The sequence below is a fragment of the Peromyscus maniculatus genome, chromosome 4 (assembly GCF_049852395.1).
Source record: "Peromyscus maniculatus bairdii isolate BWxNUB_F1_BW_parent chromosome 4, HU_Pman_BW_mat_3.1, whole genome shotgun sequence".
In the NCBI taxonomy this organism is placed as follows: domain Eukaryota; kingdom Metazoa; phylum Chordata; class Mammalia; order Rodentia; family Cricetidae; genus Peromyscus; species Peromyscus maniculatus.
The window spans coordinates 129,805,722-129,820,287 of record NC_134855.1 but is presented as its reverse complement, the minus strand read 5'-3'; the positions used below and the strand labels follow the sequence as shown (position 1 = coordinate 129,820,287).

Here is a 14,566-nt window from a genome sequence, read left to right as displayed (position 1 = left end):
CCCACGTCTGCTAGCCTGGCTGTTCTGTCCTGTTCCTTGAGTCCTTTTGTTCCAGGAGTCACCGGGTCCTGAAGAGCGAATCTACATGAGCAGAAGGAAGGACGAGGTCTGCATCCCTGTCTGTGCTGCACTGGCCCGTGCCCAGCTCACCCAGCCAAGGTCCCTGCCAGGGAAGTGTTTTCTCCCCAGAGCACCCCAGTGGCTTCTTAGCTACTGTGCATCTTCTGTGGTCCTTTCAAGGTTACCCCACAAAATACACCCAAGGCAACACACTGCACTGCTTTGAATGCTCGAGGAGGCATTTCTGCAGATGCCCTCTCAGGCTTCACCCTGCATGGGGCAGCATCTTTAGCCAAGCCCCATGCCAACTCCAGGGTGAGGGCAGAGTCCTGATCTTTCTTTTTTTATTAAAAAAAAAAAAAAAGACAGGGCCTTGTCATATTGCCCAGGTTACCCTTAAGTTCCTGGGCTCAAGTGACTCTTCTGCCTTGGCCTCGCCAGCAGCTGGGACCACAGGCCCTCTGTGGTGGCACTTGTATTGTTGGTTACCCCTTTCAGTGGGCTAGAGCAACATCCCACATCTTGGGTCAGACTCAAGACTGGATTCATGGGGCTTGGGGGTGTGTGTGTGTGACTCTGTCAGAAAAGAAGTTGCAAGAGTGAGGACCTGAGTTCAATCCCCACAGCCCACATTTTTAAAAGCTGGGCATGGCGGTGGTGCCCGCTTGTAATCCCAGTGTTGAGGAGGCAGAGACAGGGTCCCTGTCTGGAACTCACTGGCCAGCCAGACTCACCCTGGGGTGGTGGTGTGGGCAGAAGTATAGCTCAGGGGCATCAAGGGTTGTGGTGGGCAGAGCACCTACTGTTTGAGGAGGTACCACTGAACACTTTGTATACACAGCTGCTCAGTGTCACCTCTAAGAATCCTAGGAGTGACGCTCTTCCCACCTGTATGCTGAGAAGCAGCTGAGTCAGGCTGACAAGGGCCAGTTTATAAGCTGGAGGCTCCTAAGATGGGGCAACAGACAAACCAGACCAAGTCCCCTGGTGGAGGCGACTTCCCACGTGCCAGCACACCCTGGCTTACCCTCGACAGAGCGTGTGAGCCGGGATGGCACTCTGCTGCATGGGCCGTCTGCACTCACCAGTTAATCTTGGATAATTTCCTCATCTGTGCTGCTCTCTGGATGCCCATGGCCACATCTGGATTGGCTGCGTAAGGGAAAGTACTTCAAATACGGACAAGTAACTTGGCACTCTGTGGAGTGTTATACAACCCAGGATATAGAATGAGCAGTTTCTGTGTTCACTGAAGCAAAAAGTGTAAGATAAACAATGGTTTGTGACTCTGTCTTGAGGTCCTGCCCCTTTGGAAGGGTGAACAGGAAGTAATGAAGTGTTTGTTTTCGTATGTGTTGTTTGTTTAGTGGAGACTGATCTCACTATTTAGGCCTTCCTGGCTTGCCTAGAGCTCACTGTGCAGACTAGGGAGGCCTTGAAGTCACAGAGATCTGGGGGAACTCTGCCTACTGAGTGCTGGGATTAAAGGTGGATGTCACCAAACCTGGCTGGATGTCACCAAGCCTGCCTGGATTTCTCGAACTCTTGATTCCCCTGCTTCAGCCTCCAGAGTAGTGGGATTCCAGGTCTACACCACCCACCAGGCCCCACCGCCCGCCAGGCCCCACCGCCCTCCAGGTCCCACCTATGTGTGAGCACATACCAAGAGCAACTGGATAAGCACCATTTAAATGTTGGACTTTCCTTGGGGGACTTAGCCTTAAATGGCTGAGCCATCTCTGCAACCCTACTTTAAGAGTGGAGAGCAGTGCGGGTGGCGCCAGCAGATGGACACCAGTCCGGAAGAGTGGGCTGGCCCCAGGCAGGCTCTGTTTCTGTGGTTCTCAGCCTTGACTGAAAACTGATTACAATTAGACTGATACAGTGTAGCCTTCTGTGTGTACACCGCCCCTAGTGTAAAAGCATAGATAGTTTTAATTTTTATAAAAAAACAACAAAATACAAAAAAACCAAGTGATCATTACAAACAACACCCCTCCTGCCTGAGACACCCTCTAAAGGTCTTCACTGGCCACTATGCATCCGGGCGGAGTTCACTTTCAGAGGCAGGTTTTCCCTCAACTTATCTTAGGGTCTCACCCTCCTTGGGGACAGGGGAGGTGGAGAGCTGTACTGGGACCCAGGGCCAAGATGCTTGGAGTTTCTGTAGCCAGTGTCCTGTAGAGGTTCTTTCTTGGGATACAGAAAAGGGATGGGGGCAGGGGCCTTCCTAAGCCCTCTGACCACTTCCGGCCTTGTTAAGAAGGGTGTCCACGCAGGAGAGAGTTCAAGAGAACCTGCTAGATTAAACCTACAACCTAAAGGCTGCTCACTACAACCCTCCTTTAACGAGGAAACAGGCCTAGAGAGTCGACTCCCCTAAGTTCTCACAGCAGGCAAGGGGAAACTTAATCTCTCGGAGATCTCCCCCTAATGTCCTTGGGCTGCCTCCAGCTGAACACTACAAACCAGATCTCTCAGAAGTCCAAGAATGACGTCCGCAGCTGGGGCTCATCAGCACTGGGGCACAGTGTTGGGGGAGGGCCGTGCGTTTAAAAAAAAGCTCGGACCCAGATCTATGCCCTCACGGAGAAGGGGGCAGGGGTTGTTCACCTTGCCTCTCTGGGTTCTGGTGGCGCACCTCAGCGATGGTGTCCTGGTGTCCTGTGGTGGCCAAGGGAGGCTAGATGGAACAGTCCAGGCTGCAGTAGTCAGCAGACGAGAAGAGCTTCAGCACGTTCACCAGCGGGAACATGAGCAGGGCGCCGACCAGGGAGCCCAGCTGCACTGCTGCCCCACACCACACGAGGGCGCTGCGGCTCCGGTCACGCAAGATCACACCCAGCATCACCTTGACATAGCTGAGGCAGGCGGCAAACAGCACCCAGGAGAGCACCTGCGGGAACGAGGTCACCAGGGGAGATGCAGAAGGAAGAGAACTCAAGGGCGCACCCTACGGCAGGGTAACCTCATGGACCAAGGGCAATGAAATGACCCCTTATTAGAAATGAGGTCCTATGGAGGTGACCCTGAAGGACTAGGGGCCACAGGAGCTATCCCTCCAGAGTAAAAGGAAACCCGGGCGTCTCTTCCCTCCCCCAAATGATCAAGTCGGGGTACATATGGGGGAGGTAGCATTCATGGCAACTTCACCTCCCTAAGTCCCCACTTTCATGAGAACCACTAGAAGACTTAGGCTAACAGAAAAGGGTTCCCCCCTCCCACTCCCCGGCCTTGAGAAATGAGGGCGGGGGAGGGGATACTTACGATGAGGACTTCTCCACCCCAGTGACCCTGCAGGATGGGGCAGGGGCTCATGGCAGCCATGGCCATGTTGTAGGCCCCAAAGCTGGTTCCCAGCACTGTGAGCAACCCTAGAAACAGCAGTGACCTGAGAAGGAGTGGAGAAGGACATGAGAGGGGTCAAGAAGCCTGGTGTCTGTCCCCTTCACCCAGGCCCCAAGGAGTAGCTTCCAGGGTTAGGTTAGACCTTTATGGAAAAGGATCCCAGGCTACTTAGGTTAAGGGGGACCCTGAGGGTCAAGGCACCTCATATGTTCATACCAGATCACGGTTCAACCACCCAAACCTTGAGACTGGTCCTTGACCCGTCCTTGACCTGTTCTTGCCTGCGCAATGGGGGTGTGATGGGCAGAGGTGACCTGGAGGGGGGGGGGATGGAGCACAGGGGCCGGGCGGCTTCCCAGCCGCGGGTGTTGAGTTGGCTATCATTTTCTTCATGGTACCAGCTCCTTGCCAGGAAGCCACCAGAAGGGGCTTTGATCTCTTCAGGGCTTTCTCCAGGACCCTCCCTTACTCTCAAGGGGGTTTGTCATCAGTCTGGGAGGTCAGCCATGAGCTCTGTCTGGAGGTGACTTTCCAGAATTCCATCAGAATCTGGCTGGCAGCTGAGGACACTGCTTTCCTTGGGTGAGGCTCAGAAAAGTGTCATCCTCTTTCCTGGGTCCATGAATGAGTGTTTAGGAGCGATTGGCCAGTATACACAGAAACTGTCTGCTGCATCTTTTACTTTCTGTACTGGCTGGCTTTGTGTGTCAACTTGACACAAACCAGAGTCATCATAAAGGAAAGAGCCTCAGTTGAGGAAATGCCTCCATGAGATCCAGCTATAAGGCATTTTCTCAATTAGTGATCAATGGGGGACAGCCCAGCCCATGGTGAGTGAATGGTACCATCCCTGGGCTGGTAGTCCTGGGTTTTATAAAAAAAGCAGGCCAAGCAAGCCAGGGGAAGCAAGCCAGTAAGCAGCACCCCTCCATGGCCTCTACATCAGCTTCTGCTTCCGGGATCCTGCCCTGTTTGAGTTCCTGTTCTGATGTTCTCCAATGACCAACTATGATCTGGAAGTGTAAGCCACATAAACCCTTTCCTCCCTAACTTGCTTATTGGTCAGTGTTTCATCACAGCAATAAAATCCTAACTAAGACACTTCCCCTATGCCTGTAACCTGAGACGATGCCCCTATAGAAACCTCCTGCCCAGACTAAATCTTCCTCCTGTGCTGCCATAAGAAACATGAGATCTGGGTAGTGTAGTGGGTGCCCTCCATCAGAGTGAGCACAACTCACCTGATCCCAGCTTTTCTGTACATGTATCTGTCATTTCCTCCTTGCCCCCAGTCAGGTTTCCAGGATGAAGCTTATACTTTTGAGCCAGGGCCCAGCCTGCTCTGGTAGTCTGCATTACATCTGATAGCCCGCCTAACTATCCTAGAAGTGCCACTTGATGGGGCTGGCTGGGCCACAAGCCCAGCTCCATCCCTCCCTCTAGGTCTTAGGGTTCTATGTGTCCACCTCAGTAGCCGACTGTCACTCCTCATGGACTGGGGGCCCTGCTGCTGAGACATTGGAAGTGCCAGGCACTGATAGAGAACAGTCTATGTCACATTCCTAGCCACCATAGGAGGAAGCATTGCCACTCCAATTTTTCAGATAGGTACCCTGGAGGCACAGAGGCCAAGCATGCTATCCCATGCCTCCGGGAGACCATATACCAACCACCCCACACATCACCCCATAGGTGGGGCTGGGCACTTGGTGTTCTGAAATGGCGTGATCCCCACTCTCAGAGTTCCCTGGGTGAGGCAGGGAAGTACCTGTTAGGCAGGAAGGTGGGGAGGAAGCAGGCGAGAGGGCTGGCCACGTTGCTGAGGGCGGCCGACAGGTGGTAGGCAACAGGTCCGTAGGGCAGGCAGGAGTAGGTCTGCACTGAAGGCAGCACGCCATTGGTGAGCGCGTTGACAAAGGCCACCACTGAGTAGATGAAGGCCAGCTGGGCTGGGCGGAGGGGAGCTGCACTGGCTTCCACCGACTCCTTGCCTGGGCTGCTCACATAGGTACCCACTGAGCCGGTGTCCTCTGTGTCTCGCGGCCTGATGGAGTGCAGGGTGACCTGGGAGTGGAGAAGGTCCTCTATGGAGCCTTGCCGTCCCCAGGGCTGCCGCTGCAGGAGGAAAAAGGCGACCAGGCAGCAGCCCATCAGGAAGGCGAGCAGTAGGAAGAACAGCAGTGGTGAGAAGCGTGGGGCCAGGTAGTGACTCTCCAGGTGCCAGGCGAGGGGTGACAGGGAAGAAGGGCTGTGGGCGGTCTGTGGAGGGACAAAGCTGCCGTTAGCCACGTCACTGTGGGAAGCATGCGCGACGTCAGATTCCCAGATAAAAATCCAGGTCTGGGGAGGTTAGAGACATCTTGACCTTAGGTTCTCGTTTCCCTGGTTTATATCAAGATATCCCCGATCTGTCTAAAAGACCAGACTGTGTCACTCTTAGGCTTCTTTAGTACCGGCTACTCTAAACTGGTTGAGTGGACATTTTCAGGACTTTTGTCACTTGTCAGATTCCATCTGAGTTTATGACAGGCCACCTTTGCTCATCAGCCACCTCTTCCCCCCTCCCAGAGTATATCTCCATCCTCCGATGAGCCGCAAGTCACTGTTCCTTTCTGCTGTTTGGGAAGGTTTGAACCCCTGTCTCCTGGTGCGCCTTTGAATCTCAAACTCTGATGAACCTCCAACACGCACACACTTAAAATGGTCTTTCTGCTGTCCACCCACCTGACACACTTTAATCTGTAGCCCCTAGCTGACAGGATAGCTCAGCAGGTGAAGGCATGTGCCATGGAAGGCTGACTGCTGTGGGATGGTCTGTATGTCAAATGCTCTGATTGGTCAACAAATAAAACACTGATTGGCCAGTGGCTAGGCAGGAAGTATAAGTGGGACTAACAGAGAGAACAGGAAGGTGGAAGGAGTCACTGCCAGCCGCCGCCATGACAAGCAGCATGTGAAGATACCGGTAAGCCATGAACCACGTGGCAAGGTATAGATTAATTTAAGCTATAAGAACAGTTAGCAAGAAGCCTGCCACGGCCATACAGTTTGTAAGCAATATAAGTCTCTGTGTTTACTTGGTTGGGTCTGAGCGGCTGTGGGACTGGCGGGTGACAGAGATTTGTCCGTCATGACTGTGGGCAAGGCAGGAAAACTAAAGCTACAGCTGACAACCGCGTTCCGTCCCTAGAACTCTTGTAAAGATGGGGAGAGAGAACTGACTCTACAAAGCTGTCCTCTGACCTCCACACTCATGTGGTGGCATGTGGCCCTGTGCACGTGTGTCAGAATGCACATACTAAATAACGAAAATAAAGGAAGCCAGTTTCCCGTTCCCTACCCTGGGGACCACGCACAGCGCAACAATGGCTCTGGATCACACTCGGTACCTGGGTGACGTGGGTTTCCACTGTGGTCACAGGGCTCAAGGTGGTGCCTGGTGCCTGTGTGGCGTTGACACAGGTGGTGATGCCTGAGCCTTGGGCGAGAGCCACCAGCGCGGGCAGGAGGCCGCTGAGCCCCTCTCCTATGAAGAAGGTGGTGAGATAATACGTGGGCAGCTGGCTCATGAAGGGCAGGAAAGTGACAGAGGAGGTGCAGTCCACCAGGGCCAGGAAGAAGGTGAGGGCGATGAAGGCCACACTATGGCGTCCGCCCTGTATCCAGGAGGTTGTGTTCCACAGGAAGGCCAAGAGGATGCAGGCAGCTGTGCCTATGCACAGGATGAGGAAGATCACGGGCACCTCGGACAGGCAGCCAGGTTGGAAGCGGTGCAGCAGGGTGACAAGGAGGGGGCCTATGTTGGCCAGCTGGATGACCACGGTGAGGTAGGAGGGCAGGTCCCAGCTCTCGGGCAGCTCGATCACCAGCAGGGGCAGCTCCACCCAGAGCCCGTTGATGGCTACCCAGGAGCCCATGCCAAAGACGCAGACCAGCAGGTGTGTCAGGAGGGCCATTGTGGGCAGCCTGAGCCGGACACTGTCTGTCCTCCACGTCAGGCTGCAAAAGGGCTTGGGGAGAAGGACACCTGTGAGACAGTTCAATTTTATCACCAACAAGCTGGCTTTTGATCAGCAGAAGCATAGATGCATTTGTTCACGGATAACCTTCAGCTGGGCAAGGTTTTCCCCAGCGGGACTCAGAAATCCTGGCACCAGGAAGGAAAAGTTTGATGCATTCAACTTCAGACACGTTAAAACACACAAATGCAATAAACTCAAACAGGTAAACAAAATATTTCTGCAAAAAGTACCAAGAGCAAGGCCAAGAGACAAGTGACGGGCTGGGGGAGATCAGGGCAGAGCAGACAAAAGCTTGCTTCTTTAGTACATAGAGAGTTTTTATAAACCAAGATCTGAAAACTCAGGAGAAAATTTGCCAAGGATATAAACAGTTTAGAGGGAGAGCATATAGACCGGGCTTTGACCCATGGATGGGAAGATGACTCTGGGACACCATGTCCAGAGTTAATTTCACGTGAGTTGGAAAAGTCAGCAGATGTGACATTTTTAGATCGTTATAGCCAAGGAAGTTCACCCATCCCACACTAGTGTCCTCGATGAGCAGGTGAGGAAGAAGAGTCCCCTGCCCAAGGCCAGCCAGCCAGCAAGTGGCATGGCCTCTGTGAGAGCTGAACCAGCCTAGCCAGCTCCTCCTTGAATAGGGGAAGTGGGGGGATCCCTTCCCCCCACCATATATATGTCCTTGAACTGGTCCCATGCCAGCACTCACCCATTTGGGTGGTCTCAAGCAGACTCCAAGCCTTCTTTTCCCTTTTTTTTCTGTTTTGGTTTTGAGACAAAAATCTGACTGTGTAGCCCAGCCTAGCCCGGAACTCTAGGTCTTCCCGCTTTTGTCTCAGGGGCATGTGTTGCCACACTCATGGATCCCTGTGTTGTTCTAGCAGTTCTAGAGCTTTCTGGTGAGCCTCACCCAGGACTCTGACACTCTGACAGCCCCTTCTCCTGGTCCCTACACAGGACACTGACCTAGGAAGAGGAAATGATTTGAGAGATGGGAGGAGAGTGGGAGACAATGAGACCCAGACCTTCACCATAAAGACAGTCCTCTTCTTACCCAGGGCCCACCTGGTTGTGCCAGAGGACCTAGAGACAGGCCATTTCCAAGCTGCACTTGCTCTCCGACCCCGCCTTCAGGCGCTGTCCTGGCCTGCATTGCCTCCACCCAGATTCCTGCAAGATCCTGCCCTGGGAAGTCAGCCTTCCCATTGCCCTTGTGGAGCTGATGTTCCAGGGGGCGCAGGAGGACACGAAGCCCTGTTCTGCTAACTCTTCCTGACGCAGCAAACCATAAAGGGAACAGAGGGAGCCAGTCAGTAATTAAAGGAGGCAATCTCTCCTCTAGGGCTGTCGTGTGAGGGCTCCAGCCTGCGGAGGTCAGGGCAGAGATAAGTGGGGCTCCATCAGGGTCTGTACCCCGGATCCCCACTTCTGTCCCGCCCAGTTCTTTAGGTCTGGAGACCCTGTAAGAAGCAACCAGCGAGGGGCTGTCCCAGGCAGATGAAACAACATACACGAAGGTCAGACCGTTTCTCACTGAGCAGTGAATGTCCTGAGTGTGGTGGACATATTTAAAAGATTCATGAGATGGGATGCAGCTCAGGCATAGAGTACTTGGTCTCCCCCCGAATCCTGGGTACTGAACCCAGGGACACACACAAGCCAGGTAAGAGCTCTATAGCCAAGCTATACACAGCTCTCTTGCCTTTACTTTTAATTTTGAGACAGTCTCTGTTAATATTCTGATCCCACCCCTTGGGGACGCCCTGCGTCCTGACACAGAAATCTCTTAAGGAAAAACTCTGCTCTTGCTCTCTCTCTCTCTCTCTCTCGCTCTCTCTCTCTCTCTCTCTCTCTCTCTCTCTCTCTCTCTCTCCTTTTCCTCCTATGAGGTGTGCACCCCTCTCTTGATCCCTTCCTCTCTCTGTCTCCCTCTTTCTGTCTCTCTGCCTCTTTATCTCTCTATTATAACAAACTCTGCACGTGGATGCAGCGTCTGGATTGTGTATCATTGGCCACCTCTGCTGCCATGCCCACATGGCATGCATCTGCCCAGCATGTTCCCCTGCACACACGGGACACCCCCTGTGTCCCTGAGAAGTAAATCATAGCAGTCTCAGCCCAGGTTGGCTGTGATCTCATTCTGTAGCCCAGACAGGTCTTAACCTTGGGATGCCCCTGCATGGCTCAGTATCTGTATTTTCTGCCCTGTCTTCAGTGGCCTTGTGGCTCTTGTTCACTCGTGTGTGTAACCTGCCTTTATTGGGTGCTACACCCAGCTGAACCATTGTCCTCTGCTCACCAAATAAATAAATAAAATCTGTCACCAAGAAAGCCAGAAAAATCAAAACACAGATCAGTCCAGGCGGCAGTGAGCACTGCAGAGGCAAGAAGAACTGTCTGTGTATTAGTTCTCCTGCAGTTGTACATAAAATGTTTTTACATTAAAAAAGACAAATACTATAGAATTGTATTACATGATATATAGAATATACAAATTCACAGAGACAGAAAGATTAGACGTTATCTCAAGATGGAGAAGAAAGGAATATAGAGCAATGATTTCCTAAGTACAGAGTTTCTGTTTTGTGTGATGGAAAAGTCCCACAAATGAACAGTAGTATCAGGACATAATATCATGAATGTAATAAATTGATACAATTAATGTAATTAATGAGTATCATAAATATAATTATTGAATGAATACTGCGAATGTAATCAATGAATATCACAAATGTAATTAATGTCATGAGTGTAATTAATGAATATTATGAGTGTAATTAAAAAATTAATTTATTAAAAAAGAAGAGCTGGGAGGTAGGAATGTGAGGGAGAGAAGTCTGAGGAAAGAGGGTCCAGGGTGGAGCTGGCCAGCCAGTACAAGGCCCTCTCCATGCTCAAAGATCAGCCTTGGGACCAGCGTGGCTGCGGCTATCAGTTAAGAGCAACAGAGAAGCTTAGGGGAAGTCACCAGGGCCTTCAAGGGCAGTGTGGATATATCCTCAGTGACCCACAGCCCCTCCAGGTGGAGGAAGGCCAGTCCTGACTGGCTGTGGGGAGGCGAGCGAGGGAGCCACCAAGGAAGCAGGGCCCAGCCATTGTGCTCCTTGCTGTCCACCTGTACTGACCCCCTCACATCCTCTGCAGCCTCTCAGCAGTCCTGGGTCTACCCCATTTCACAGAGGAAGAAACTGAGGCTCAGAAAGGGAAAAGAAGTGGCCAGAGTCACACAGCTGGTCAGTGTAGCATAAATTCTAATCGGTCTTAATAATAAAAACCCAGAGTCAGATATCAAGGTGAAAGCCGAAAGATCAGAGAAACAGAGCAGCCAGCCACTAGAAAGACTTCTTACCTCTAGGAATCCTCAGACTGAAAGGGCCATTGGCTTTCCTAGAACTCACTCTGTAGACCAGGCTGACCTCGAACTCACAGAGATCTACCTGCTTCTGTCTCCCGTGTGCTGGGATTAAAGGTATGTGCCACCACCACCATGCTCTGTTTCTCTTTTAAATCGGATCAGTCTTGTGTAGTGGCCTTGAACTCCTGATCTTCCTGCTTTCTCCTCCCAAGTGCTGGGATTAAAGGTGTGTGCCACCACTGCCTGGCTTCTATGTCTATCTAGTGGCTGGCTCTGCAATGTGATCTCCAGGTAAGCTTTATTTGTTAGAATACAAACAAAATAGCACCCCAGGTCAGGGTGTATGAGACTGTGGAGCAGGCCTCAGGAAGGAGGGAGAAGGGGTGGCCTGACATTTCAGGCTCTGGGGCCAGGAAGTAGGGAGTGAGGAAGGGCTGAGGGGACCAGAGACACAGGCCCTACCACAGAGCTGCTTCCTAGGTACTCTTCGAGTCCCTTTGGGGAGTGCAGAAGGCCAGAGACCAACCAAGTCTCTGACTGAGATGAGGTCCAGAAACAGGTGAAAACTAGAGACTTCAGAGGGTGACTTCAGGCCAGGGCCTTTTGATTCTTGTGTGTGTGTGTGTGTGTGTGTGTGTGTGTGTGTGTGTGTGTGTGTGTTTTGCAGGGGTGAACCAGGGTCTTGTGTATGCTAGGCAAACGCATACCACCCTCTTTGTTATTTTTACTGAGTGTCTGCGGTCCCACACCCCAGTGTCTGCAGTCCCACGCCCCCATTGTGTGGTACTGAACTACCTCCTCCCCTGTGTGGCCTGACCTTGCTCCTGCACTACAACAGCTTCCTGGCTTTTGTGCGAAGCCTCACATCTCGGGATCCTTAGAAACCAGCCAGTCACGGAGCCTATCTGCGCCTATCAGCCAGTACAGAGCTCTCCCACGGGAACTGGGATGTGTGTGTGTGTGGGGGGGGGGGCATTCTCTCCTACGTGGAGGTAGCATCTGGCTTGCAAGACACTGGGCCACCCTACACCCTGGCGCCATGGTTGGATGCTTACTCTGCATAGATAGGCTGGCCGTTGGTGGGCACTGAGCCGAGGGGACCAGACCGGAGAGAGCTGGTGCAGGCCTGCTGGTGGCCCTGGGGACTGGGTAGGACCTGCCTGGCTTTGGGTAAGCAGAGCAGGGGACCAGAAAGCCAACCTAGGAAAGGGAACTGAATAGGGGGTGAGGAGATATTGACGGTGGACAGGGCGCTGGGACCCAGAGAACCGACAGTTAAAGATGCAGGGGTAGACGAGAGAAGCTGAGGCAGAGGCAGAGACCAAGAGGAGGCATAGGTTCCCCGGGGTCAGCTACTGGGTGGCCAGGAGCCTGGGCCCTCTCACACCCAAGAGGGACAGGAATTTTCACCTAGAGCCTCCAGCTCATGCCAACTCAACTTTCCCGCTTACAAAGACTTGGTTGGGCAACCACACTCCCAGCAAGCAGGTGGTGGCAGTGGCGTCCTGCCCACTCCATCTCAGAGAGAGCTGTCTGTCATCCAGGCCTGTGCTCCCTGGCGGCGGCGGTATGACCTCAGGTCAATTGCTCACTCTCTTTGAGCCTCCTGGGAGGTCCCACCTGTGAAAGGACCTGGGTATGCCATGGCTTGGTGGCCCAGGTCTCAGGCAGGGAGAAGGTCTCATGGCTCCCTTCCTTCCCACCCCTCCCTGCGGGCCAGGGAGGGCATCCGGCCTCTCACGGCAGCCGAATTTTGGAGGGGAGCCATCCCGGGACTGGTGGGACCTGTGCTCCCGGGCCAGGCTGCTTGAGGCTCGGCCGGTGGATACAGGTGCTGCGCAGCAGCAGCATCGTGGCCAGGCAGGCCGGGACTGGCAACATGGGGCAGCTCAGAGTCCGCTGCTGCTCCGCCCATCCCTGCCGCCCTCCTGGCGGGAACTGGGGGAAAGGTCACAGGCCACCCGCTGTCCCCAGACGGACGCCCCCCGCCCGTGCTCCACCGCCACTCACCGAGCGTCACGCAGGGTCTACTTGCCCCGCGGCTCCTGGAGTGTGTGGCGGCACCTGCTTGTCCCCGCCCCGGTGTCGGGAAGGTGGGCGGGACCGGGGGGGGGCGGGGAGGGTGGCCCTACGACAACACTCAGGAGCCACTCACTGCCAACAGCCCGTGGTACCAGAGCCTTCTGCATCCCGTCCCTCTTCTTCTGGCGGCCAGACATAAACTAGCCATTGCTCCCAACTAGCCTTTGGGAGTCTACTACATGAGCTCATCTGTACAGAGGAGGAGACTGAGGTCCAGAGAAGTGGGGTCTTGAGCGGAGCCACACAGCTCTGGGTGATCCTCAAGCCTCTGGTGGCTGACCAACAGTCGCTTAAGCCTCCGGGGCAGGGGTTGCTTTCCTGCTCGATTTCACAGATGGGAAAACAGACTCGGAAGGAATATGCTTGTATCAGGGAAGATGTAACAGGAAGCCCCGGCTAGGACTGGAGCCAGAATCACAGGAGTGATCTATACATTGGGAAAATGTGTCAGACAGGTCCAGGAACTCAGTCTCCTTTTGGGCGGCCTCCAGCGAATAATTCAGCTCTTTCGAACTGCCTGGCACTGTTATGGAGACCGGGGGGCCCCACCCTTACCCAGTAGGAAGGCTCAGGAAACACTACCCAAAGTGTACCTAGAAGATGGCAACAGGTCTCCCGTCCGTTACCTCCACCCCCACCCCACGCAGACATCCTTAGATCTCTGGTACAGTTTGAGCTGGTCCTTCTCAGGCCTACAGGGGCAGCCTGGGGCGCTGGCCTTTGGTCACAGAATCCACATCTAACTGTGAAGGCGGGTCCAAGGGAGTCACAGTGTATCTTCAGCTGTGGAGGGCTGCACTGACAGACAGCTCTTATCGCCAGGGCCCTTTATCTCTACGACAAGACAATCTCTACTCACGTCCAGTGCCTCTCTCTCCCTCATAACCTGGGTACCACTACCGTTCCCAGACCCTTCTGTCGTGAAGGATACTGGACTGGCTCCCGTTCCTGACCCTTCTTCAAGCCTCAGATGCTAGTTTGGGCTGGAATTTCTCCTGTTGGTGTGTCTCCTGCTGCAACAATCATCAGTACACATGAAGAGCATGGAAGGTGCAGGCGAGACACGTCCTTCCGTGTGAACCAAGGCCAAGTGTGCTGGCCTCAGGGACACAGGCTTGGCTCTGAAAGGGTAGCCTCCCTAGCAGAGAGGTTAGTTCTCGCCTGTCCTCCCAGGTCCAGCGGGGTTCCCTCCATCCCAACTGCCCTCCTTGCTGTGGTCCAGCCTGTGGCCGGCCTCTCACAGGCGATCCACATGGTATCGCCATTTGAATTAAACGGTTATCAATCCTTGGAGACTCCCTGCTCCTCACCCAACCCTCCCAAGCAAGTCCTTTCCCAACGGGGGCAGTATGCTTCAAGACTTCATGGTCTCTCACCAGTTGCCCTGGTTACTTTCAAAAGTGTGTATGGTACATCTGAGCTACCGTCATCCGTCCGATCCTTCAATGGAATACCCTTTCTGCTCATCAATCACTTCCTGATGAGATCCTGTCTTATTTCTAAGCATGAATGTCAAATGCCGCCTCCACTGAAGAACTCTGTCTCGTCTGTAACAAGCCACCTGCATGGGCTGTGTGGGTGTTGAGAGCTCACTGCTCACTGCACACGTGCATGGAGGACCCCAGCCTGTACATCCTCCCGACTCTTGTAATCTGTAGAAAGTCTTTTAGCTTTTGTTGTTTAAGATTCTTCAGTTTTG

At 53.5% G+C, this 14,566-nt stretch overlaps 1 protein-coding gene across 2 annotated transcripts; it reads right to left on the bottom strand.

Moving 5' to 3' along the window:
- Positions 1-1,977: 1,977 nt before the first annotated feature.
- Slc52a3 (solute carrier family 52 member 3) lies at positions 1,978-12,930 on the bottom strand. 2 transcript variants are annotated; one of them, XM_006985506.4, is made up of 5 exons: positions 12,796-12,930; positions 6,798-7,418; positions 5,177-5,667; positions 3,328-3,451; positions 1,978-2,956 (listed from the first exon to the last, which is right to left on the bottom strand). In XM_006985506.4, the coding sequence occupies exons 2-5, from the start codon at positions 7,362-7,364 to the stop codon at positions 2,744-2,746; spliced, it is 1,395 nt and encodes a 464-aa protein (XP_006985568.1). In that variant the 5' UTR covers positions 7,365-7,418; positions 12,796-12,930; the 3' UTR covers positions 1,978-2,743. The 2 variants fall into 2 exon arrangements, with proteins under 2 accessions (XP_006985568.1, XP_015859441.1); XM_016003955.3 differs by having other exon boundaries at positions 6,798-7,435; positions 12,796-12,861.
- Between the last annotated feature and the right edge of the window lie 1,636 nt (positions 12,931-14,566).